Raw genomic sequence first — 27,199 nt, forward strand, 5'->3', positions numbered from 1 at the left:
GAAGCAGACTCCCCGCTGAGCCAGGAGCCTGATGTGGGTGGGACTCAATCCCAGGACCCTGGGATCATGACCTGAGCCAAGGCAGCCGGTTAATGACTGAGCCACCCAGGCGTCCCAGTATTCCACCACTTTAAGTAAAATATAAGAATTGCCATGGTGTGATATACTTTAAACTCTGTAACTTGTATTACTGTTGAAATCTAACTATATGCCAGCATACCATGCTAAATTGTCAGTTATCTTTTAAAAAACATTAAGAAAAAATTGAGCCTTTTATTACTCATATACTTACTATTTCCTTCCATCTAACATCATTTACCTTCAGCCTAAAAATCCTCCCTCAGCTTTTCTTACAGGTCTGCTAGAGACAAATTCTATTTTTATGAAGATTGCTTTATTTTGCTTTCATTTTTGGAGAACATTTTTACAGGATATAGAACTCTGGATTGATAGTGTTTGGTTGGTTTTGCTTTTTAATTTCAGTACTTTAGAGATCCTTTTCTGTTGTCTCATGACTTCACTGTTTCTGAGGTGAAGCAGCCAACATGTATTGCTCCCTGGTGGGTAGTGGGTTCCCTACTACCACTTACAGCAGTTTTTAAGATTTTCTCTTATCTTTGGTTCTCTTCAGTTTAAACTGTGATGTTATTAGGTGTTTTCTCTGTATTTATTCTGCTTAGAGTTTACTGAGATGGATCTATGTACTGATAGTTTCACCAAACTTGGGAAAAATTTTGACCTTTATTTACTCATCTTTTTTCTGCCCTATTTTCTCTCCTCCTTCTGGAAATCCAATTACACATCCATTGAATTGCTGAATATCACCCAACATGGCTTTGAGGCTCTGTGCTTTTTTTCTTCCCTTTTTTTATTCTTTATTCCTCAGACAGGATAATTTCTATCCATCTGCCATCTACACTCTGCTGTTAAGTCCAACCATTTGGGTTTTTGTTTCCATTTCTCTGAGAGCACCCATCTATATACATTCATTACAACCATTTTTCCTTTTCATCTTTGAGCACAGTTCTACCAACTGCTTTAAAATCCCCATCTGCTAATTCCAAGATCTGGATTGTGTTAGGATCTCTTTTTACTGTTTTTTTTTTTTTCCTTTCCCTCCTGGTTTTGACCAAAAATCACATCTTCCTGTTTTTTTTTTTTTTTTAATGTGTTATATTATGTTCTAGTCATTGTTGATATGCTAAAGAGATTCATTTTGTTATCATGCCCTGGAAGTGTTTTGTTCCAGCAGGCAGTTAAATCATTGACTATTCACCTTGATTTTATGGAGGATGGGTTTCACATTACGTTCAAGGTTTTGTCTTTAGTTTCAGTGCAATCCTTAGTCCTGTGCACAGTCTTTTCTAGTACACAGCCATTTTAGGGATTTGACAGAAACCCTAAGATGCTTACCAAGCCTTCCAACTTGTCAGGATTCAAACTCGAAATTCTGTTTCCTCTTGCAATACAGAGCAACAAGATCTGCTCTGATTTTTCAGCCTTCTAGCTTTGGCTTTCATCAACAGGTTCATGGAGACTTCCCCGTACCAGCACAATTCAGGAGTTGGCCAAAGAGTTAAGAGATCTACATGCAGATTGGAAGGCTGGCTCCTCCTTCAGTGCCACCTTCATTTCTAGAATTTCCTCCTCAATATATAGGTCCTCTAGCAGCCCCCAATTTCTTTGACCCCTCTAGCCACTAAGACTGCAACATTCTCTTGAGTACTAGCATCCCTTACCAGCAATCTGGGGAATGTCCTGAGGGAAAAACCTATATACAAGCATAATTCTCAGCCTGCTTTTGGTCATTCCCCAGTGTATTTCAACAGTTATATTTATATTTTGTCCAGCATTTATTAATTGGGAGGCCTTGAACATTACAAGCTATTCCACCAAGACCAAAGGCAGAAGTCTTTCCTTTTATAATTACTGAATGCTTGCTGTAATGTTTCAGAAAAAAACAGAGAATTAGCACTTAAATGTCCTTGGCTCTCACCTCTTTTGTGTAACAGACTAAATATGGAATATTTCATATATATAAAATATCTTTTATCTCAAATGAATTAAGTTGGGGCGCCTGGCTGAGTGTTCGACTCTTAATTTCAACTCAGTTCTTGACCTCAAGGTCATTAGTTCAAGCCCTGTGTTAGGCTTCATGCTGGGCATGGAGAACACTTAAAAAAAAAAAAAAAAGAAAGAAAGAAAGAAAAGAAAAAAGCCAAAATGTCTTGTTAATCAATGCTCCCAGGAAGTAGGAAAAGTGTATATTCAACTTCTAATGAATTTAATGAAATTTAAGCTATGGTTGATTAAGCCATGGAAATATTTAAAGTTAGACCAACTAAACTAGCATATAGCAAAGCTATTTCTGTTATGAACTAAGTACAAGACTCTACAGTCAGGGAATATGATAAATAGGTGCTATTTCCAACTGGGAGAAAGAATATGACTACCCGCATAGATACAGTGGTGTGTCAACTGAGGTAAGTGATATGACAAATCTTAACTAATCCACTGCTTCCAAACTTAAATTTTTTAAAACTGTATTTTGTAGTCAGTAAGTTTTCCATTTGTCAACTTGAATGTGAAAGATGCTATTTAAAACCAAACAGCAACTGTACATGGCTGGCTGAACATTTATAATTCAGCAATTACATAACCTCCAAAATACAGCAGAATATGAACCACATAATTAGGATGTCAGCTAAACAAGACAAGGCAATTCAGAAGGATGTCATTTTGTGGCATGTGCTCTGCTGATCTTTAAGTAAGTAGGACTGATGGGTGGGACTTATTCTTCCCACCTCTGCTTATATGCTCTAATACCACCTGTTATCAGGACAACTCATTTTATGGTCTTAACAGCTGACTTTTTAAGAAACAAGAAAGTTCTATGTTGTATAAACTCATTTCATAAGTAAAAACTGCTTTTATTATTTTTTTAAAAGATTTTATTTATTTATTTGACAGGCAGAGATCACAAGTAAGCAGAGAGGCAGGCAGAGAGGCAGGCAGAGAGAGAAGGGGAAGCAGGCTCCCTGCTGAGCTGAGAACCTGATGCGGGGCTCGATCCCAGGACCCTGAGATCATGACCTGAGCCGAAGGCAGAGGCTTTAACCCACTGAGCCACCTGGTGCCCCAAAACTGCTTTTAAACAACTCTGTTTAGGAATGTCTCTGCAAGTTTTCAGGCTTGGTCTGCTCCAGGTGTGTACATACTGAAAAACTGCCAAAATAGCAACAACTAATGATGTCATAGGGAAAAAAAAAAATCATTGCCACAGGAAACCAAGTATTTTTGAATCAGTATCTTTTTTTCTTGGTCATTTGCTTTACAATTATTAGGTAATCCAAAAGAACTGTTCATTATACAAATATGTATATATGCATATATGAATGAAATTAGTATCTAACAATAGAAAATGTTCATGTAGTTCATCAACAGGATTCTGAGCTATTTTCTGGTATGGAAAACAGACTTAGCATCTCCATCTCCAGTGGATGCATGTTGTCTCCTGTGATAATTAAGGAGTGCAATGGTCCTCCCAAGTCCACAGTACACATTTGCTGCAAAGTGCCTGCTGCAACTTTCTGGTCTTCAGCTCCAACCCTGGCTAAGCCAACACAGAGTGTCTTCTCAGTGACTGCTATTAAGAGAAAAAAAAAATATTGCCATTCAATTCAATAAATGCATTATCCTGTCCAACACTTAAACTAAAATTACTACCAAAAGTACATTTCTTAAAAAAGCCCTAAATATCCTAAATCTCCTCATTCACTCATTACAGATCAATTATCTATTGATTTATCTAATGCTTTTCCAAATTATATAAACTACCTGACATATAAAGTGATATTTCCTAACTCTACTCTTTCAGAATTCCAAAGGCTTGCCCTAGTTTAAGTTTTTAGGACTCAGTAAACAATTATGTATATCCATATTTTTTACAACTGCATAGCATTTGTCTTTCAATAGCTTCTGAGTGAACAATGTTTATTACTTGCCTATATTTTTAGTAGGTTGCTTGAGATATGTTCACACTGACCAAGATATACAAGGGGATTACAAGAAAAACAAGGGGATTATGAGATAAATCCACAGATTTGATTTTTTGCTTGGCCACCTAATCAGCTATGTCAAACTTTAGTTTTTTCATTTTTAAAAAGCAGAATACTACTTTTCTTAAATAGTGGTTGTAAGGGATAAGATAACAGACATTAAGTATTTAGTAAACTACGGAGCCTTGAACAAATAACAAGCATTATGACATTACTTATGCTTTTAAGTGCTGACCTTCACTTCTTTTTTTTTTTTTTTAAAGACTTTATTTATTCATTTGACACAGAGAGAGAGAGAGAGATCACAAGTAGGCAGAGAGGCAGGCAGAGAGAGAGAAGGGGAAGCAGGCTCCCTGCTGAGAAAAGAGCCCAATGTGGGGCTCGATCCCAGGACCCTGAGATCATGACCTGAGCCAAAGGTAGAGGCTTAACCCACTGAGCCACTCAGGCCCCCCTGACCTTCACTTTTAAGTGCTGACCTTTTCTCTACTTGGGAAAGCTGTCCCAATTGAATATGATCAAAATGGGGCAAATGATATCTACAAGGGCAAGCAGGCATGCAAATTTAGGCTTAAGTGTACAAAATTATGGATATGGAAAACTCTTGCAAATTATCTGTTTCATGTTTAACAAGGCCTATTAATGAAAAAACAGTAAGCAACAGTCATTCAAGAATCTCTTCATGTATCTTATGCCATCAAGACAGATACTCAAAGCACCTCAAAACATATAATGATCTCATATAATGATGCTCTTTCAATGAAGATGTACTGATGACCACCACTTCACTATACACCACACGCAGTCCAGTAAGGGAAACAGATGTAGCATCTCTATCTCCAGTGCATGCATGCAGTCTCCTGTGATAATTAAGGAGTGCAATGGTCCTCCCCAGTCCACAGTACACATGTGCGACAAAGTGTTAAGAATGTAAGGATAAATTCTCTTGTTTTTATCCCGAAGAAAACTATCCCTGGGCTCAGTGTTGTTAAAGAGAAAAAGCAGAATAAGTTCATTTTTTTGCAGGAAAGATTTCACCATACATAGATTTAAGCTAAAAAGGGAGTTCTGCATTTTACCTAAATATTTGTATATTAACATATTCACATAAAATCTGATTTAGAGTTAATTTGTGAAAAATCCTCACTTTATGGAATGGTAGTAATTTTCCTAGGATGAACTCCATTATTTTTCCTTCAGTACACCTTTCAGCCTATGAAATACAAGTTAGAATTGATTTAAAAAATGACAAGAAAGGGGCACCTGGGTGGCTCAGTCGGTTAAGCCTCTGCCTTAAGCTCAGGTCATGATCTCAGGGTCCTGGGATCAAGTCCCGCATCAGGCTCTCTACTTGGCAGGGAGCCTGCTTCCCACCTGCCCTCTCTGCCTGCCTCTCTGCCTAATTGTGATCTCTCTCTCTCTCTCTCCCTCTCTCTCTCTTTCTCTCTGTCAAATAAATAAATAAATAAATCTAAAAAAAAAGAAAAAAAAAGGACAAGAAAAAGCACAGTGCAAACACACTGACCCTTGCTTCAGTGATGATAGCAGAGGTGGTGGAGCGTGAGTGTGTATGTGAAGTTATATCATGTACATATCTCAGTGCAGCAGTAGAGGAATAAAAGAACCCTTTTAGGGCCTTGAGTACCTGGTTCTTCTCCTCGTATTAGCTGATTCTGAACAATCTCCAAGAGTTGCTGGGCTGCTTGGTTTACGCTCATATACCGAGGAGGTTCATAGATCTTCCTTCCTCTGTAAGTATAAAACTAGATGCCACTGTTCTTAGCCATGAAATCACATAATACATTTTTAATGCAATTATCCCCCCAGGTAGAGTCAAGTACCACAGTCCATATTCTGTTTAAAGCACTCGCACAATACTCACTTTAAGCATACTAAAGCATGAATACCATAATTTTTTAAGCTTAAGCTTTTTTCATTGTTCTACTTTTACAGTCCTCTGATCTCACTGAAATGTCAGCAGAAGTAAAAGTCCAACAACTTAATGACAAATGTTCAAATCAAAGTTATTTTTATTTAAAGTGATACCCTAGGCAAAGATAGTTTAAGTGGCATTTTGTTCTAGATCCTTGCTTTATCAGGTTCTATGGTGTTCACTTTTAAAATATGTGTTTAAACCACATATTCCTCTTTTCACTTCTTTCTCTAAGAAAAGTAAACTAAAGTGATAAATATCTGAAAATCTTGAGGGGTTGGATGTGTTTATTTCTGATGGCTTAAAGCCTACCATGTCTGTCCAATAAGCATAATAAAAATACTGCTTTTGTAAACTTACAAAACAGTTCATATATTTTACTGACTCTCAAAACAATTCTCTAAGTCAGCATTATTGAAGAGAAATATAATGCAGACCACAAACATAATTTTAAATTTTCTAGTAGCCATATTTAAAAAAGTGAAAAAAGGCAAAATTAACTTTAATATTATTTTACCCAATATATCCAAAATATTATTTATTTCAACATTTACTCCTATAAAAATTATTTTTTTCCTGTAAGAATTCTTAAAGAGATTGTTTCTGTACTAAGTTTTTGACATCTGCTATTTCATACTGATAGCACATAATTCAAGTATTAAATTTTCATTAGAAATACCTAATCTGGGCACCTGGGTAGCTCAGTGAGTCAAGGCTCTGCCTTTGGCTCAGGTCATGATCTCAAGGTCCTGGGATCAAGTTCCGCATCAGGCTCTCTGCTTGGCAGGGAGCATGCTTCCTCCTCTCTCTCTCTCTGCCTGCCTCTCTGCCTACTTGTGATCTCGTTCTGTCAAATCAATAAATAAAATCTTAAAAAAAAAAAAAAAAAGAAATACCTAATTTGCATATAAATGTCATAAAATTCATGGTTATAAAAGTAGATTTACATATTGAAGTTATTCTAAATACACTTTTCCAGTAACTATGTTGAATATTATTTTTATTAATTAAAATTAAATTATAGGGACACCTGGGTGACCTAGTCAGTTAAAGCATCTGCCTTCAGCTCAGGTCATGATCCCAGGGTCCTGGAATTGAGTCCTGCATCGGGCTCCCTGCTCAGTGGGGAGCTTGCTTTTCCCTCTGCCTGCTACTCCCCCTGCTTGTGCTCTTTCTGACAAATAAATAAATAAAATCATTTTTTTTTTTAGATTTATTTATTTATTTATTAGGCAGACAGAGATCACAAGTAGGCAGAGAGGCAGGCAGAGAAAGAGGAGGAAGCAGGCTCCCCGCTGAGCAGAGAGCCCTGGAATCATGACCTGAGCCGAAGGCAGAGGCTTTAACCCACTGAGCCACCCAGGTGCCCCAATAAATAAAATCTTTAAAAAAAATAAGTTAAATTATAAATTCAGTTCCTCAGTTACATTAGCCATATTTCAAGTGCTCATCAGTCAAATGTGGGTAGTAGCTACTATATTATTGCACATTGCCCCAAAAGCCAAAAAAAGGATTATAATTCTCATTATATACATATGAGAAAAATATGCTCGGAAACCAAAGTAACTTGCCTAAGGGCACATAAAACCAGAGAGACTCAGAACTCAAATCCATGTCTCTGACTTCCAACTCATTAATTCATTCCATAAATATGAGTGCTTATTAGGTGCCAACCACCATTCTCAGTACTGAATCTGTGAGGTCTACTGCTGTTTCTAACCTATCACACTGCTTTCTCATTTCATAAGATTAAGTATTTAATTTTTAACTGTTAATAAAAGTTTTCTTTTTTTTTTTTTTTTTTTTTAAATTTTATTTATTTATTTGAGCTGAGCTGAAGGCAGACGCTTTAACTGACTGAGCCAAAGGCAAACATTTAACCGACTAAGCCATCCAGGTATCCCTGAAAGCTGATTTTCAATAATCTTTAGAACTCCTGTTGTTGAAATAGAATTTATTGTCCAAGGAATTAAATATAGATGTAAACATTCTCTGAATAAGAACTTACTTGATTAGATTTTCCAAAGATTGCTCCTTTACTTTGATGTCTGTAGGAAGTGAAAAACAGTTCTCTTTTAATTAACTATCCAAAACCCTATGTGTAAACTTCAGCTGAGTCACCTAAATTTTTGGGAAACATTCTTCTCAAGTCTCCCAAATGCTCATATGAGAGCTTATGACAATCTTCCCTCCCACTTGTTATCTAGCCACTTTTTTATGGAAAAAGTGAAGAGAAGAATGGAAGCTTGTGGTGTGTAAAGATCATTAGTTAGAAAACAAACATGAGGTTGGCCCTCAGACCATCCTGAAAGGACCCAATTTCCTGCTGGAAAAGAAGACACAGGAAAGAGTTAGATAAATATTGGCATATGCACTACCTAACAGCTAATCAAAATCACTGTGTTCATTTCTACTAGCTGGTAACCGCAGAGACTCAACTGAGAAGTCTTGTTATATTCCTATTCTTTACCTATTTTTCAGGCATAGGATGTAAACTTTAATATATGTAACATAACAGAAGAAAATTCTCACGACATTTTGAAAAGAAACCTTTGCTTTCCTGTGAACAGGTAAGACAGGACTAATAACTTATAAATAAGCACTTTAATATCATTCATACTTTCAGCAGGGCTTTCCTAAGCACTGACTGTCAGGGACACACATAATCTCTGCTCCCCTAAAGCTTTGAATGCAAGTATCACAAATATTTGATTCTTTACACTTGTTAATCATTGATGCTCAGCCGAACAATATGGTAGAAGGTAAAAGAGCACAAGCACTCTACATCCTCACAGGAACTCAGTATACAACAGCAAGAGCAACAGCTGCTTCCTGTTCTACATGCTAAAAACAAACGGTTCAGCCAAAGTTTGCTTTTGCAAAAATAAATACGGTGCAACTGAAGGGTCTCTTTGATAGACTTCTATAGCTTTCCTAAGTGACTATCAAAGTTGTTCTTATAAAGGAGACTAAAAGAGCTTCCTAGGAAAATACAGAAGAGGTTAATCCCTTAGAAGTATCCATAAATGTTCTTGGAACCAGAAGTCAATGTACTTTTCAGGTTCAAGTATTAAATTTAATACTTGCACTTGTCTAGCACATAGAAGAAAAAAATGCATACTGGTTACTGAAAATGGCCTACAGTACAATTAACAGTGCATGTCAACCTTAGACTGCCTTTACATGGTATCTGTTTTGATTTTTTAAAATTTAAAACATTTATTATTCATCTTGAGGTTCTTAAATGTGAAGTTTTTAGTTTTAATGTTAGTAAAGTTTTTAGTCTAATATTTTAACTTTTTAAGTAACATGTTCTATGGAACCTGGTTTTAAAAACGAAGAGTGTTGGGGAGAATTTTTATAGGCAAATGCTTTTTGATCGAACTGCATTTAGACTGCATTATTGAATATTTAATCTTAAGACAGACCAGTCTTAATATTTTTCCCTTGTATTCACACAGGTCACAATTATTCTTTCTACTTCTACTTGCTGGAAGGTAAGCATCTCCTATTCATCTTAGAAGCACCCAGAATAATGCAAAATACCCAGCAGACACTCTATAAAGGTCTACTCAATAAATTTATTCATGTGGCTCTACTACCACCCACCCACAAGCCCATCTTAAGCTACCCCTTAAGTAGCATACATCCTAACTCCTTCATAAAACTACGTTAACTTCCCCTCAAAAGCTTTGTTCTCTGAAATACCTACATAGTTATTACTATATTTTGTTAATCTCTAACTATATCATACATATCTTGTCTTTCCAAGTACATTTAAATTCCCTGTAGTTTCCTAATATGGTATATTCTCACTAAACTCTATAGGGTCTGGGCCATAATAGGCATCCAATAATATATACTAATTTAAATGATGAGAATTCCAGATGATTAAATGATGAGATCTATGGTTTGAGGATCTGGAATCATGGTATCTTATACTTCACACCTTGTTCCTGCTTTTGTTCATGGAGCAAGGAAGATATATTGTTTAACCTTGTTTGCCTTTTCCCAGGAAAGCCGAGAAAAGGGGCAGCTCTTAGAGAATTCAAGAGCCAAAGTTCTGGTTTGTCCTTCCTGCCTGTCCATATAACAGAACTTAATTGTTCTTTAAACTTTCATGGACTTAGCAACAAGATTTCACAACCCTAAGGGCAGGACCGATGTCTAATACTTCCTTAGTGTTCCAAAAAAACCTAACTCTCCAAAGGACATAAAGTATAGCAAGATACAGTAAACAACTATGAATGACAGGCTATCTTGATTTTACCAATTCTGCCACCAATAAAATAGGGTAACACAGTGGGAAAACAATTTAATATCTCTGGGACTCAACTACATCTATAAAATGGGCTTCAGTAAGATGATCTCCAGAGTCTCTTTTACATCTGTAATTCTGATAGCATTAATACTAGAGTATTCAAAGAACATCTCTAGGAAGATACAGGATGGCCCTTGGTAAGAATAAATGCTTACTATAGGTCTGCTGAACTGCAGTCAACTGACAACAGGGTCCTGATGGGTAAATGGGTAAGATACAGAATGCTAGAGAGGGTCCATTAGGGCATTAGAGGAGAGGAGCGTGAACTATGGTACACATGCATGCAGGAATAGCCATGTGGTGTCTGGAGCAGAAAATGCATTATCTCCCAGAGAGTATGAATAAGTTGTAGTGTGCAGAGTGGCTAGGCTGGGTCCTTTCTTAGCTCCAGCTAGTGAGTAGCAGAACAAAATGAGAAAATGACAACTCCATATTGTGACTTTAAGGGAACTCCCGAACCCTTACCTAGTAAGCACAATGTGTGCATGCCATTTTGTCTGTTCTTCTTTATTTTGTCAAAGAAGCTTTCTGGTCTCCAAGTATCTGTCCAAAAAACAATAGAAACCGTCTCTCCAAACTTATACAACTAGAAAAGATAAAAGCATGAATTAATGATGGAACAATTCACTACTTACTATTTCAAAGATAACCACCAAAACAAAAAGTGAGAACCAGACTTGAGATGGGCTGGGGATCAAATCTGTCACAAAGGTAATAAATGTTCTCTTCTGTCTCTGGCAGGTGATATCTGTCTCTCTGGTGCCCTTCCAGTAGTGCTTCCAGTGTTTCTCCATTCAGTATAGCAATGTTTGTAACCACTTTATGATTCAGCCATGTAGCTGCTAAAAATATTGACACAGAAGGAACACAGAAGGAAATAAACAAAGATTTCTGAGCAGCCAGAGCTGGGTTCACTAGTGAGGTGATTATTACTATTAATTATTATGCTCACTTTACAGATGAGATCACCAAGGCTCAGAAAGATCAAGCTGATTTGTCTAGGGTTGCACAGCTAGTGAATAATGGAAAAGACTCAAACCCAGGACTGAGAAGTTCTCCTTTCCACCTTGCCAGCTCAGTAAAATTCACACATTGGACACTCATTGCAGCTAGTTCTCAAAATCTACCCCCTTACTTTACCCACTATTTGCTTCCTCCATAGAAAGCTCAATGAAAGGGGCCTTTGTCCCTTTCCCAAGTGGCCCACCCATCCCACTTGACCATCCCACAACCAAGAGGCTTGCTTGGTTCCAGCTGGCTTCCAGTCTGGCTGCACAATTCACTTAAGTAAGTGCAACTCCAAATCCTATGCTAAGAAAATTCAGTCTTGCATCCTGGTTCTGCAACTTGTTAGCTGTGTGACAATGCTCTAAGTCTCAATCTACAAAACAGGAACAGTAAAAACACACTGTCCTTTCCTACACCTGAGGTTGTGAACATGGAAAAATTTTTCAGAAGTAATATGCGACTGAAGCTGTTACATAAAGATTTAATTACCCAATTTAAACAGTGCTTGAAAGAATTTATAACTGAGCTGGAAAGCACTAGGTATGGGGAATCAAATCTAGTCCTCTGCCACAAACTGTGATTGGAATAGCTGTGTGACTGCAGGACATCACTGAACTTTTCTAAGCCTGAGGAAGGGATTATCATCCTAAGGCTTCTCAAACCATTTTAAGAAGCTGTTGTAAGAGGTAAGGGGAAGGCAGAAAGAAAGGAAACAGAAAAGCTGGGGCATTCAGGGTCCTCCATTTTTCATTCCTAGAAAAGCTCAACTTTTCTCATTTTTTGTACACTAAGGTCCTACAAACTGTAATCAATACTCTTAATGGTGACTTTGAGTTCCTAAGAGAAAGCTCATCATGTCCCTTACACAGCCACAACTTCCAACTTACCTACCAATGAGCTTTATTCCCAAAGTCCACTTGAAAACTGTCTAAAAAGTCTATGGAATCCACGCCATCCAGTGGCAGTCGAATTCTCAGACCAGTGTGGAAAGACCCATGTAACTGCAAGAATGTCAAGTCTTGAATCTTCTTGCCACATATAATGTTTCTCTGTGAAAAATGCATCCAACTGATGAGTTCCAATGTGTTCCAATGTGGGATTCCTGGAATACATTCACCCAAGCTACAAGGACTAGACCTAGTCTTACTGGAGGGTTCCACTATTATTACTGTTCTACAAGAGGCAAATTTATCTAAAAATATTTATTACAGATCCTCCACTATGTGCCAGGCATTATGCTGTGCATAGGTATAAAAGTGAGAAGCAAATCAAAGCTCTGGCCTTCGTGGAGAATGTAGTCTTGCTTATTCCTCACAGAGCAGGCAAAAGCCTGGAGTCATGGCTCTGGTTCTTACCAGCCCGGTGATCACTGACAAGGAACCTTACTGACTTCCAAGAGACACTCCCCTGTGAAATGTGTGTAAGTATAAACCTAATAATGTGCTTTTTAAAAAAGGATTAAATGACATAAAGTGTGTAGAGTACCTAATACATTGCACACAGTAAAAACAATAAACGTTAGGGATTTGATAATATAATAACCATGATATTCATAATGATGATATGAAAATTTTCTAAAATGTTGTGTCTTGCCATAATCCAACTGCTCTCCTTACTGGAGTGAACTCAAAAATATTACCAAATATTTGAAATGACATAGTTGTTGTTGATGTTTATTGTTGTTGTATGATTTGATTCTGACAAGTTCAACTGTTTACATTCTAAAAAGGACTTTTGGCATCTCTGATTAGACTTTGAAATATTATTATTACTCTGGAAAAAAGAAAACTACTGAGGTTAAAGAAAATATTATATGCAACCATATATAAACCCTTTAAATAGATCTCCAATATTTTAAATGCCATAGAAATATACTCATGAAGGCAAATTCCTCATTCAGAGAGAAAGGGATAGAAGGTTTAAGAGAGAATTGGGATGCTAGTCACATATAAACACTAGCTGCAGCATGCAGTGGAAAAGCTGCTTGGAACTGTCTAATTTGGGGATTAAAGAAAGCCTCACATAAGCACTGCTTTCTAGGACCCTGATTTATAGACTGTAACCATTCTCATAGCTGTGCTGCAAACTTCTTCAATGAATTCTGAAACATTATGCAAACGGTTTCACCATTTAAGATGTCAGTCCCTCAAAGAACAGAAAGATCAGTCCTTTGTGTTTCACAATCCAAGGACTTACCAGTAAACCATAAAAGAAACTGAAGTAAAATCATACAGTGATGAGAATGAGGCTGCAGAAGTCTTGGCACTGTCTCATAAATATCAGCCTTTGTGCTCTGATCATTTTCCCCCAAAACATTACTGACGCAAATATAAATTTAGAGACCACAAAAAGAGCTGCTTTTTAAGAACAGTAGATAAACACAGGGTCTTTTTTTGGTTTTAATCTGAAGTTATAAAGAAAGTAGTTTATCTAACTTGATATTGGATTATGTTTTCATCTATTGAAGATAAAAACTCAAAATGACCCATTTAATTAGAGATAAGGCAATCGCTAAAGTGAGAAGATGCACAAGACAAATATTAGGTAGTAAATAATAATCATAAAAAATGAGATATAGGCTGTACTGAAAGAGTTGAGCATTACTCCTACTTGGAAAGCACCTGAATATGACTTCTAAAGACTGGATATAAGCTCGAACTTAAGGGTGAATAAGATGGGGGAAGTTAATCATGGGGAAAGAGCAAGATGGTATGAACAACCTACCAGAGGTGGGAACCCTTAGGCAATATTTAGCATGGCATTGAGCAATTATCTAGAAATAGCCATTGCCTGACTCGTTTTTAGCAAGTATCTAATTCCTGACAGCTTACTATGTGACAATTCCTGTCAATTCCAGCTTTATAACTTACCTAGAACTGACTTCATTTCTTTTACCTCTATTTTATAGCTTGAGTTCTCATTGCCTGACCTTAATAATCTTCTAATTTATCTCACTGCCACAATACTTCCTTTCAAAAGCACAGAAATTTTATAAAATTCATTTTATACTTAGGTTTTAATGCTTTCATCATTTATATTCAAATTAAAATAATTTACAATTTTTAAGTTAAAAAACATCTTGGGACACCTGGGTGGCTCAGTTGGTTAAGCATCCAACTCTTGGTTTTGGCTCAGGTCATGATCTCAGGGTCCTGGGATTGAGCCTTGCTTCAGATTCTGTGCTCAGTAGGAAGTCTGCTTGAGGATTCTCTCCCTGTTCCTCTGCTCCTCTCCACCACTTGTGCATTCTCTAATATAAAATCAATCTTAAAAAAAAAATCTTCTGGGACACCTGGGTGGCTCAGTGGGTTAAGCCTCTGCCTTCAGCTCACGTCATGATCTCAGGGTCCTGGGATCGAGCCCCACATCAGGGTCTCTGCTCGGCAGGGAGCCTGCTTCCCCCTCTCTCTCTGCCTGCCTCTCTGCCTGCCTCTCTGCCAACTTGTGATCTCTGTCAAATAAATAAATAAAATCTTGAAAAAAAAAAAAAAAACCTTTATGTACAGGAAAGTTAGAAAATTTAACTTGCTAATAAGAACTCTGTGAAGCCTTACATGTTACCTTTTACATATAAACATAAATCCTAAATCAGATCAGTTAAATCTGTGAAGTAAAGGAAAGCTGACCCAGCAGAGTTGTCAAAAAACATACCACAAAACCACATGTTCAAGAGTTACTGGTTTCCTATACAAAATATTGGTCTTGGAGTTGTTTTTTTTTTTTAATTTGCACATGCATTTTTCTTAACACTGATGTAACAATGATTTTACTGACGCTTAGAAAGATTATGCACATGGCCACATAGTATGTACACAGATAAAGCTGAAGATAAAAGAGCCACAAAATTTATATTATCACATATGAGAGAATTCACACATGAATTAAATGAAAGAATTTTCATTTAAAGCATGTAATTCTATTTTTTTTTTTTTTTTTAAAGATTTTATTTATTTGTCAGAGAGAGCGAGCGAGAGAGCGAGCACAGGCAGACAGAGTGGAAGGCAGAGTCAGACGGAGAAGCAGGCTCCCTGCGGAGCAAGGAGCCCGATATGGGACTCGACCCCAGGACGCTGGGATCATGACCTGAGCCGAAGGCAGCTGCTTAACCAACTGAGCCACCCAGGCGTCCCTAAAGCATGTAATTCTAAAGATGAATCCACTTGGGATGGGGTGGGTACAATGGAAGATAGGAAGACGAGTAAACCAAGAAGTTAGTATGCCCGACACATTAACATAGAAAGTAACTGAATACTGTGCACAGGAGAAGAATTGCGGGAGTAGAAGAATGGTACAATCACACCTGTGATTTTAAAAAGAAAACTATTAAGTGGAAGAGAATGATGGTAATGATAGTTGAGGGGCTTCTGGTGGCTCCACTGGTTAAGCATCTGACCTTGGCTCAGGTCATGATCTCAGGGTCCTGGGATTGGGCCCTGCTTAGCAGAGCAGGCTCCCTGCTCAGCAGGCAGTCAGCTTCCCCCTCCCCCTAAGCCCCTTCCCCACTCATGCACACACATTCTCTCTCAAATGAATAAAATCTAAAAAAACAAAAAACAAAACAGAGTGGAAATGGAAAGAAAAAACATTTTTAATATGCCCATGATTCAGCAGGTGGTCAAAATATTTCCGAGGTGACTAAGAACAGGGAGCTTACTTAGATGAGTTCTTCTAAGGTTATTTTGCAATGTAGAGCGTGTATCTCCTCATTACCTAGTTTAATGTTCTCTGGACTAGGTTAGACTTTATCATTTCTACATCAATTCCTGGACAATGAAATCAAGTCAATGCTTTTGAAAACTACCAGCAAGAACTACTACAAGGCCAAAACAATGCTGTTTATCGCAGTGAGTGTTGTATTATGAAAAAAAGGAAGGAAATGAGTTGTTGCTTTTTAAAAGTAATATACATTTTTCCCAAAGTAAAAATGTATTATATAAACAGAGGAACATATGGCAATAATTAAGGTCACTCACGCAACAGAGAAAGTGGAAGCATTTCATAATGAGAAAATTATACAACCTTTCCCTGAAGTCAGCTGCAACTGATAATGCAGTTTTTAATGAAGAAATCATTGCTACCTGGTTTCCCTGAACTGTATCACTTATCTATTCTTTAAAACGTCTCAAACACAATTTTAGTGACCACATTTCAGTCTCCATATTTTTAGTCACCACATTTTATAAAAAGAATCTGTTCTATCACACAAATGATAACAAGAAATGATAAATACTGCACAATGAAAATATGCTAGAATTTGTCATTTCTGCTTTATTAAGCTTGTCACCTTTAGGCCAATGTATACTGGTAAGAGTTGAAGACTAAAAATTAACATACCAAACTAGGAACTAACTTTGGTTACTTCCAGGTAGTAGGACTATAGATGCTTGCTTGCATGTACGTCTTTATACTTATTGCATTTTCCCAATTTTCTATGAGTATATATGACACTCATTATCAAGGAAAACAAAGTTACTTTTTGAAACAATTCTTTTAAAGTCTTTTGCCTCAAGTTAGAAAACAGCCCAGCTTTTGGTTTCTAAATCTAGAGGACATTAAAGTTTATGCAGTTTAGTATTCCTCATACTTCTTAGTGCCAGATCTTTTTTCCAAATCAATTCTTAAACAGAACATCAATAGGGGTAAAGATAAAGATTGGGCTCCTGGGGATTTATTTTTTGCTATTTGGTCACAAGTACTTCATTTTCTGCAGAATTGCTGAAGCAAACCACTGATCTTGTCTGGCATTCCTCCCCATCCCCATCTCACTATCTTACAGTTAGGAAACCTGACTATCCAGATCCAGAAAAGTTAGAAGAATCCTTAGTTAACTGCTTGAGCAAAATCAAGAGCCCCCCCAATATATATATATATATATATTTTTTGGCCTGAGCAAAACCTAGACCTTTTAATTTGCAGTTAAACTCTAAACCTTTCCCATTATTACTTTTCCTTTGCCGTTTCTATCCAATTTATATACTCAGTTTTTATCCAACATATATATTTGCAATCTTGTGTTAACTAATCTCTAGGGAGCTAAGGGTCTGTGGTACATATGTATGTATTCTCTGGGGGTGTGTGTGTTTCTGTAATACTTCACAGATTCCCCAAAGTGCTCCCATGACTCTCTTCTTTAACTGAACATTTCTCTCTGCTGGGAATGCATTTCCTTTATTGTTCATTGAGCAAATCTCTTGTAATTCATTTTTTAAACCACTTTATTGATATAATTTACATACCTCAACATTCACCCATTTTAAGTGACATCCAATGATATTTAGTACATTTACCAAATTGTGCAACCACTACCACACATAATTTTAGAAAATTTTTATCACTCCAATCAGATCCCTTATTTTCAATTAATAAGTAATATCTGTTCTCACCTCCAGCCCCAGCCAACAACTAATCACTGTCCTCATAAATTTGCTTTCTCTGGACATTTCATATAAACAAAGTCCTACAACCTATGGTCTCCTGGGTCATGTTTCTTTCACTTAACATACATGTACTTAATATCTGTGATAGAACTACTAATTCTTCATAAGACAAAAGGAGAGACTTCAGTGTCTGGAAATAAATTAAACCTAATCATACTTTTCTACATGATCAATTCAGTTAAGAATAAAATTCAAATGCTTGACATTGGATTAGAGAGCCTATCTACCTATCCATCTGGCCTCAGATTGCTTTTTTCCTGCCTACTAGCCTCTTACAAGTCTTTTTCTGGTTCCTTGGAGGAGCCAAGGTCATTTCCATCTTTAGAGTCTTTGCATAAACCATTCCATGTGACTAGAATATGCTAGTTTTTTCTTGATTCTTATCTAATCTTAAATAACACCACCTTAGTGAGACCTCTCTTGACCACCCAACTACAACAGTGAAGCCAACTCTCTAACATCTATCAGTGTATGCGAATTTCTTATACCTCCCACTACCTGACATTTATCTGTTGTTGCTGTTATTGCCTTTCCTTCCTACTAGAATATAAGCTCTTTGAGAGCAGGGACTTTCTTGGACAGGTTTATCAGTTTATCCAAAGGCACTCAATAGGAAAACAATAAGTAAGCAAACAATATTGTTGAATATATGGATCGCTATTCCTCTTAATGATGTCTAACTTGGTAGTCACTAACATACATTCCATTTAACAAGGAAAATTTTCATAGGAATATGGGGTTTGCAATAAAAAATTCTATTTTATGGCATGCCTATAACAATGCGTATCAATTGGTTTTGTGTGTTTAGAAGTGTTACTTACCTTCATTAATACTGATTATAAGGCATCTTTTGCTAGTTTAATAAATTATAAAATGAATGAAAAATACTTAACAGTAAATTCTGAGCTCTCTATGCTGCTTTAGCAAACAACAATAAGATAATTTAGAAGGGCTAACAAATTGATAAATTTAATTCAGAAAGGCTAACAAATTGATGTTTTAAAAAAAAGCTGTATCAATTTCCAGGTTAGGAATTTCAAAACTACTACTCTTTAACTTAATATAAAAATATTGCGGGGTGCCTGGATGCCTCAGTCGGTTAAGCATCTGCCTTCAGTTCAAGTCATGATCTCAGAGTCCTGGAATCGAGCCCTGCATTGGGATCCCTGCTCAGTGGGGAGTCTGCTTCTCCTTCTTCCTCTGCACCCCTTCACCCCTGCTCATGCTCATTCTCTCTCCACCTCATAAATAAATAAAATCTTTTTAAAAATGTTGCAAAGCATGTACCGTTTAGGTCTGTCACAGCACCCAAAATAGCACTTCTGTTCAATAACTTGATGGCTGTTTTCCCAATAACTCATGGGAAAGTGTTCACAGAGATGACAGAATGTCTTTCGAAAGTGGTGCCCACTTCCCTTTTAAAAATTGAGAAAGAGAACATGGCAAGGTAATATATTCTACATTTAGCAAGTGTATTTCTGGGAACTACAGTCTACTTTTCCAGTTCTGCCATGCTGAAAAAAAGTACAGTTATTTAACTTTCTAAGAAATTTTTTATCTGCCTAGGTTGGTGGTTCTCAAAGTGGGTACCTATACTAGCTTCAGCATCACCCGAGAATTTGCTAGCAATGCAAATTCTCAAGCTACCACCCCAGATCTACTATATCTGAAAACTAAAGGGGAAGACCAGCCATCTGTTTTATAAACTCTCTAAGTAATTCTAATGAATACTAAAGTCTGAGAACCACTGATGTAGGTTATTGTTTTTCCCATGAATGCTGATCCAAATACTGAAGAGAAAAAGAGCAGCCATTATCAGGAAGGGGACTTTGCCAAAGTTTATGTATTATGCTGGGTATCCATACATTTGTTTTAAAAATTTAAAAGTGCCATGAATATCATGACTGTATTTTTAATGCCTTTAATCTTAGAAGACTGTGTAAAAGGTATCAATAATTACCTCTTTCTCCTGGAATATAAATAGCTTGAGTGGCACAAAAAATATACTTTCATAGCAATTTCATCAGATACATAAGACAGAACCTAAAAAGGTACTTCCTGTTTTTCACATAAGTAGTAAGTCATTTTCATACCCAGATTAGAGAATAGAACCCAGATGGGGAAACAATGCTTTGTGGCTGCCTAGAAAAATCCTATATGAGACTGACAGAAAGCTAAAATTTTTTTTTTGAAGATTTTATTTATTAATTTGACAGAGAGAGAGATCACAAATAGGCAGAGCAGCATCGGGGGTGGGGTGGGGTGGGGGAGCAGGCTCCCTGCTGAGCAGAGAGCCTGCTGCGGGGCTCAATCCCAGGACCCTGAGATCATGATCTGAGCCGAAGGCTCAGTGGGTTAAGCCACCCAGGTGCCCAGAAAGCTAAATTAAAAAAAAAAAAGAAAAAAATAAAAAAAATCTATGTATCATGTGGATAGGATCTTAAGGGCTTATATGGAGACTGTCAATTCTCGCAGTATACTTCCTCTCAAATACCTTCATCTATTTTAAACATGAAAACAATAACAATGCACCCCTCTACCAGTCTAGAGAATCAGGACAGGTTCACCATAGTTTAGTTCTTGTCAGTCTGAATGATAGATATACACACGATGAAGACAAGGATCTTTTAAAAAATGTTATGCTTAAAAAGAAGCAAATGCCTCTAAATGATAAGTTATGATAATTTAGACCAAAATATGATGGAAATGGGCTAGGTTAACTTTCCCTACCAGAAATAAAAATAAAACCAATATGAAAGAAAATATATAACCCATTAGCTTAAGGATTATTATACACCCTTGTCTATCACAAGATTAATTCATTCCTTTTTCCTTTTTCATGGCAATCATCAGTTCTTGAAAAGTACACTGTCTACAAAAAAGAATACTAGACTGAGAATCAAGAAACTCCATTTACTTACTCCAATACAGAAATGTTCAGAAGGGCTTTAAAGTGTAAAGCAGTTGAATTGGCAAGGTTTTTTAAAGTATGCATTTTATCAAAAGACAAAAGACAAAAGAGATAGCAAAATTTTTTGCCCATTTCAATGTAATAACTAAGAGCAAGTGATGAATACTAAAAGGTGAATCATTTATACCTTTTCTCTGATTCTTCAGAACCAAAGGCAGTATTTCTGAGATGACTGGCCAGGATGTCAATTACTGTGTTACTCTTCCTAGGTAACACAGAAAATACAGAAACCTCTAAAGCTGTAGAGACAGCACTGGTGTCCGATGCTAATATATCTTCTTGCTATAAATATCTATTTTAAATTATGCATTCCAGGAAGACATATTGAGAAATACCTCATTTCATAGATTCTAGGATGCACATTTTTTTGTATTATGATATATCTGAAATAGGAAGGTGTCCAACAAACCAGTGTTGGCCATGGGCAGTCAAGAGTTGTCACAGATCATATATAGACCAACATCAGAACACAAATACCAAATTTGAAAAGCGAGTATCAGCAGCTTGGAAGAAAACCCTGGAAACTCTTTCAGCCCCCTGGAATCAAGACTGCTGGATTAAAATTAACCAACTTCACATAGCAATAATTACAAAGGTGGTTTAAAAGCCTAATATGACTGGCTTTTGGTTCTCCTACAGATTCTTTTAAGAAATGCTGTGTCACAAAGCTGTTGCCAGCACAGAAAATAACAATTGTGTTATAATACATGCTTCAGAAATGCAGAATAAGTTATTTGGAAGAATGTGAAAAGGTTTTAGGAAAACTTAGCCAATTTAATTAAATTTCCCTGTTTTTGTAGGCAGAAGTTGGATATAATATTAAAATTTTTCTGCAGCTAAATTTCAGTGGTCCATTCCAATCAGGAGAAAAAAGTTATAGGAAAATAGTATAAAAAACTCAGTATTAAAAAATTTTGTACCCACTAATGTATTATATAAAATGATAACATCTTAAAATTCATGATATGTAACAAAATCTATCTGCAGTTTATAGTTTTCCAAAACATTTTTGCTAACTACTATTAAAAAAACACCTTCTTTGTAGTATTACCTGTAAACCACAGCAGCCTACAGCATTCATTATGGAAGCATTGTGAATAACTCGGTAGGAGATTCCCAGTTTTGTTGCTCTCAGAATAAGATCACTGTGTGTGGTAGCCCTGTAGTGAGAAAAGATCAAGTTGGATGAAAGTAACCAACACTGACTTTTTAAGATGGTAAAAGTGTAATATTTCATGAGTTCTAGTTGATCAAAGGGTTATGGGGGCTGCTTTTCCTCAATTTTCGGGCTTTTTGACAAGAAAAGCGTTAAGTCTCCACATGCCCATCATAAAGCTGAACTGCACTTGTTACACTCCTAAAAGCAGCCTTGGCAGCTATAGAGAAAGGGAAGTTTCACTTGCTCTTTTGTCCCGTTAATAACTGCAAAGACATCTGTGGAATGTAAGCTCAGCAACTGAACTGAGCAGCAATTCTCAAACTTCTTAGCTTTAGGTCTCCTTTAAACTCTTAAAATGACTGCTCTGAGTTCTAAATTATGGCACAATTAGACCTACTCTATTTTGAAGTTTTCTCTTTTGTGTTTTGAAATACAACAAAGCAGATGGTACAGAACATTTCTGTAGCCTGTCATTCTTTGCCTTTATATTAGGGTTCCCTCTGATATAATCGTAGTTGGACTTTACATCTGTCTACCAGTGATTTTATTTATAACTGTTTTCAGTCTGGTTACTGTATATATAATTAGTGCGTGTGCATGTGTACATGTGTGCGTATCCTGCCTATTGCCTTTCCTTTTTTGAGATAAATCTAATGGTTATAATTAGATAAGACTGTGAGGATAGAGAATATACATTAATATAAATATGGATACTGTGAAATGTAACCCCACATCAATTTAGAACTGCATTATTAAAGGCTTTTCCCCTTCATGAAAACTCCAGGCCCTGCTGGGGAAAACAACATTAGCATGTTTGAGAAACTACATCTAAACCACCAGAACCTGTCAACTGGTCAATGCATACCAAGTAGGAAGATCAAGGGCTCTCACCCCATGAGGCAGTCAGGAACAGATTAGCAAACGCCCACCAGGGAAGTCTGTTTTTAATCACACATAAAATAAAAACTAGTATGAAAAACAATCATTAATTTGATTTAGAGTAAGCTTTTAAAAAATAATATAAACACCAATTATAAAGAATGTTTTTAATATCATCTTCAGACTTTTACTACTTAACATTAAGGAAAACTGAATTAGTTACTTGCTGAGTTATCTGAATAGATGAGCAGAAAGAAAATCTGGTTTAAAATTGTATCTCTCTTTATCACAACTTCATTTAAAATGACCAGATGTGGCTGGTATACTATGGAGATTTAATGACCTGGCGAAGTGATTTGATTTTGTGAAGCTGCCATAAATGTGATTAAGTAAGCCCCTCAGATTTCTGCTATGAAAAACTGGTATTTTGTCACCATGATTACCCAAATTATATTGCTTCATGAAAAGAAAAAATTGGTTTGAACACAGGCTTACACCATTACACTGGGCATTTCTTCTAGTCCGGCTTCATGAAAACGCTTCAGTTAATGGTGACTGGAAAAGTACATGTGTGTAAAGACAGACTTCTTACTATTTCTGGGCACTTGGCTCTAGTCAAAATCGTGTGTATTTATGTATGTGTGTGTGTATACAGGCCCAGAGTGGAGCTCACTTAAAAATAAACAAACTTTATCTTATAATAACATTAGTTTGTAGATAAAGTATTGCCTTGACAGTGCTACAGCTTATGATCTGAAAATTCACTAGTATTTGCAATAATATGGTGAAAGGGATGTTCTCACAGACCACCAGAAGCACTGAAATTGCTAGTCCTTTTTTTTTTTTTTTTTTTAAAGATTTTGTTCATTTATTTGAAGACAGAGAGGGGTGGGGTGGAGCAGAGGGAGAGGCACAGAGTCCCTGCTGAGCATGCAGCCCAATGCAGGGCTTGATCCTGGGACCCTGAGATCATGACCTGAGCTGAAGTCAGATGTTTAACCAACTGAGTCACTTAGGCACCCTGGTACAGTCCTTTTGAAAAGTAATTAAACAATATATGCTTGAAAATACCCAAATTCAAAACTTCTGATTTTCTGGGTATTATAAACTGATTTTGGAGAAAAAAAAAAAAAATCCAAAATGTGGGGAAGGGAGAATGGAAGGAGGGAAAAAGGATCATATATATTAATCTAAACATGGAAGCTTTACTTATACTGGAGAAATAAATGGACTAATAAGTAATAATGTTGACATTTATTGGATAATTACTAGATACCAAGTAGTGTTCAAATGCATTACATGGAATGGAAACAATCAAATCCCTACATAACAGCACAAAGAAGACAAGTGAATAAAGATGTTTTTATGAATGAATGTGTATGCCATGAAGGAAAAGGTACACAACATTATGGATAAAAGATTATGTGTTCAATGATTATAAAATACATATAGTTACAGAGCATTTTTAAAAAAATTATTTATTATTTGACAGAAAGAGACATAACCAGAGAGGGAACACAAGCAGGGGGAGTGGGAAAGGGAGAAGCAGGCTTCCCGCTGAGCAGGGAGCCCAGTAAGGGGCTTGATCCCAGGACCCTGGGATCATGACCTGAGCTGAAGGCAGATGTTTAACGACTGAGCCACCCAGGTGCCCTGTTACATAGCATTTTAAAATAAGGAATTTAATAACAAAATGGAACCATCATTAAAATTTGTTTCATGATGATCCTGTTCAACTATTCTTTATGGGGACAGAAGGCTTAAGACTGTCATTTCTCACATGACTGGGTTGGATCTATCGATGTACTTTTTTTTTAAAAGTCATTTATATTCTTTATGTGATTAATGTCCACATTTCTATCAATAACCTGGACAAAAGGGAAAAAGAACTTCATCAACTGACTTAACTGACTTTCAATTACCTTCTTCAGGAATTTAAGAGTGGATAATGATGATGGTTACACTACTTAATGCCACTGAATTGCACAATTAAAAAGGACTAAATGGTAAATATGTTATATAAACTACAATTAAAGAAATATGAGAATAAGGAATTTAAGTAATTTTCTCTTCTTTTTAAAGTTTTTATTTGGATACGTGGAAAGGGGCTTAAAAGTAAACAAATAATTTTTTATTGTTATATGTAAGGAGGAATTTCAGTGCTTTGTGCATTCTGTATTCTCTTCCTGGTTTATCCATTTAAGGCATCAATTAAAATGTACATATTCCCTACCATACCGTTTATCCATTTAAGGTTTATCCATTTAAGGCATCAGTTAAAATGTACATATTCCCTACCATACCGTTTATCCATTTAAGGTTTATCCATTTAAGGCATCAGTTAAAATGTACATATTCCCTACCATACTGTCTCCCAAGCACTGTATCCAAACAACTGTTTCTCAATAGTAATCCAGTGAGAAAATGAAAAATAATTGTAGGACAATAATTACTACACAACTCTGAATACAAGATTTTACATGATTAGTCAATGACATAGAGCAAATTAATTGTCTAGGAGTTTAAAAAAAAGAAAAAAAAGAAAGGCACTCGCTTCTGAATAAATAATGGAGGATTCATGGAAGAGGTAGCATCTGAACAGGGTCTTAATCTGTTTTACTGAGTAGAAACTGGGGAGATTAGAGTTAACATGTTGTACGGTATACTTGAAAGTTAAGAGAGTGGATCCTAAGATTGCTCATGACAAGAAAAAAAAAGTTTCTTTCTTTCTTTCTTTTTAAATTTTGTTTATTTACTTGACAGATCACAAGTAGGCAGAGAGTCAGGCAGAGGGTGGGGGGGAAGCAGGCTCCCCGCTGAGCGGAGAGCCCGATGTGGGGCTCTATCCCAGGACCCTGGGATCATGACCTGAGTCAAAGGCAGAGGCTTTAACCCACTGAGCCACCCAGGCACCCCTCTTTTTTTTGTATGATGGATGTTATAAATCATAAACTTACTGAGGTAATCAATGATTTGATGTAAGTCAAATCAGACGAGATCGGGCGCGTACAGGGACTATGGAAAGAACCTAGATGTCCATCAACAGAAGATGTGGTATATATACACAATGGAATACTATGCAGCCATCAAAAGAAATGACGTAAGTCAAATCATTTTGTTGTATACCTTAAACTTACACAGTGCTTTACATCAATTAAATCTCAATGAAATTGGGAATAAAAGAAACAAACTGGTAAGAAAAGTCTATTTTAAGAAAAAAGTAGAGCAAGGACATGGAGGATGAATACTGCAAAAACATTTATGAAATGGCAAAGAAGTAAACTGGGTTCTAACATATTTAAAAAGAAGAGTAGCCAAAGGAGAAAGGAGATAGACTGTTAAAAGATTTAGGCCATGGAAAGTCACTTAAGGTTTTGGAGCAGAATAGTAACATCACTAAGGTACTTCTGGTAGGCCTCATTTCTTCATTTATCCCCCTCTCACCCCGTTGACCTCCTCTACAATTTCCACCTACAGAATTCTACCCAGACCCAGCTCAAGCACCAACTCCCCCATAAAGCCACCAATGAAAAACTCCAAACTCTATGCCTTTAAATTTACACTTTTCTATCCTCATCCTTGACCCAACCTTTCAGCAGTGTATGAGTTAATCATTCCTTCCTCTCTAAAGTCTTCTCTTTTCTTGGTTTCTGTGATAACACATTCTCTTGATTTTCTTCCTCCTCTGGCTCTTGACAGACCACAAAATGCAAGTCTCCTAAGGACTGATCACCTTCTCTTCCCTTTGTTCTTTCCTACTGATTTCATTCATTTCTCTGGCTTTAAACACCCTATCTCTCCTTCTCCCCGATATATACTCATAACTTCAAAAACCACATATCCCAGGTAACACCTCCCTTGAGCTCTAGCAGCAGATATCAAATTGTCTGCAAGACATCTCAAATTTAAAACATTTCCAGAACCAATTCTTATCTTCTGCAATTATTTTCCCTACAAGTTTTCATCATTTCAAGAACTGGCACCAACAACTAATCAGTTCCTAAAGCTGGAATTCTGGAAAATTTGCTTCTTTCCTCTTCCTCACCTATCACATACACACTGGGATTCTTCCTTCTCAACTTTTCCACTTAGCCTTTTTCTCTCCTCTACCAAAGCCACCCTGCCTCCCTAAAATGCACTCAGTGAAAGCAGTCAGAGTGATCATTTAAGAATGTCTATCAGATTGTGATTTTTTCCTGCTTAAAATCCTTCAAAGATTGACCAGAGTACTTCACTTTTTTTTTTTAATATTTTATTTTTTTGCAGAGTGCACACACATAAGCAGAAAGAGGGGCAGGCAGAGGGAGAAGCAGGCTCCCCTCTGAGCAAGGAGCCCGATGAAGGACTTGATCTCAAGACCCTGGGGTCATGACCAGAGCCAAAGGTAGACACTTAACCGACTAGAGCCACCCAGGTGTCCCTACCAGAGTACT

The 27,199-nt window shown here is 36.7% G+C and overlaps 1 protein-coding gene across 2 annotated transcripts in view; it reads right to left on the reverse strand.

Moving 5' to 3' along the window:
* Positions 1 to 3,292: 3,292 nt before the first annotated feature.
* The window catches only part of DPH5 (diphthamide biosynthesis 5), a 34,735-nt gene continuing 10,828 nt past the window's right edge, over positions 3,293 to 27,199 (reverse strand). Inside the window, exons 4-8 of one of the 2 annotated variants that reach the window (XM_059136864.1) lie at positions 21,780 to 21,888; positions 10,778 to 10,898; positions 8,000 to 8,039; positions 5,704 to 5,807; positions 3,293 to 3,646 (exon numbers count right to left, since the gene is read on the reverse strand). In XM_059136864.1, the coding sequence (XP_058992847.1) occupies positions 3,438 to 3,646; positions 5,704 to 5,807; positions 8,000 to 8,039; positions 10,778 to 10,898; positions 21,780 to 21,888 (583 nt within the window). In that variant the 3' untranslated portion in view covers positions 3,293 to 3,437. The remainder of the gene's footprint in view (positions 3,647 to 5,703; positions 5,808 to 7,999; positions 8,040 to 10,777; positions 10,899 to 21,779; positions 21,889 to 27,199) is intronic. The other variant, XM_059136865.1, reaches the window with a different exon arrangement.

This window comes from Mustela lutreola, chromosome 10 (assembly GCF_030435805.1).
Source record: "Mustela lutreola isolate mMusLut2 chromosome 10, mMusLut2.pri, whole genome shotgun sequence".
Taxonomy (NCBI): Eukaryota; Metazoa; Chordata; class Mammalia; order Carnivora; family Mustelidae; genus Mustela; species Mustela lutreola.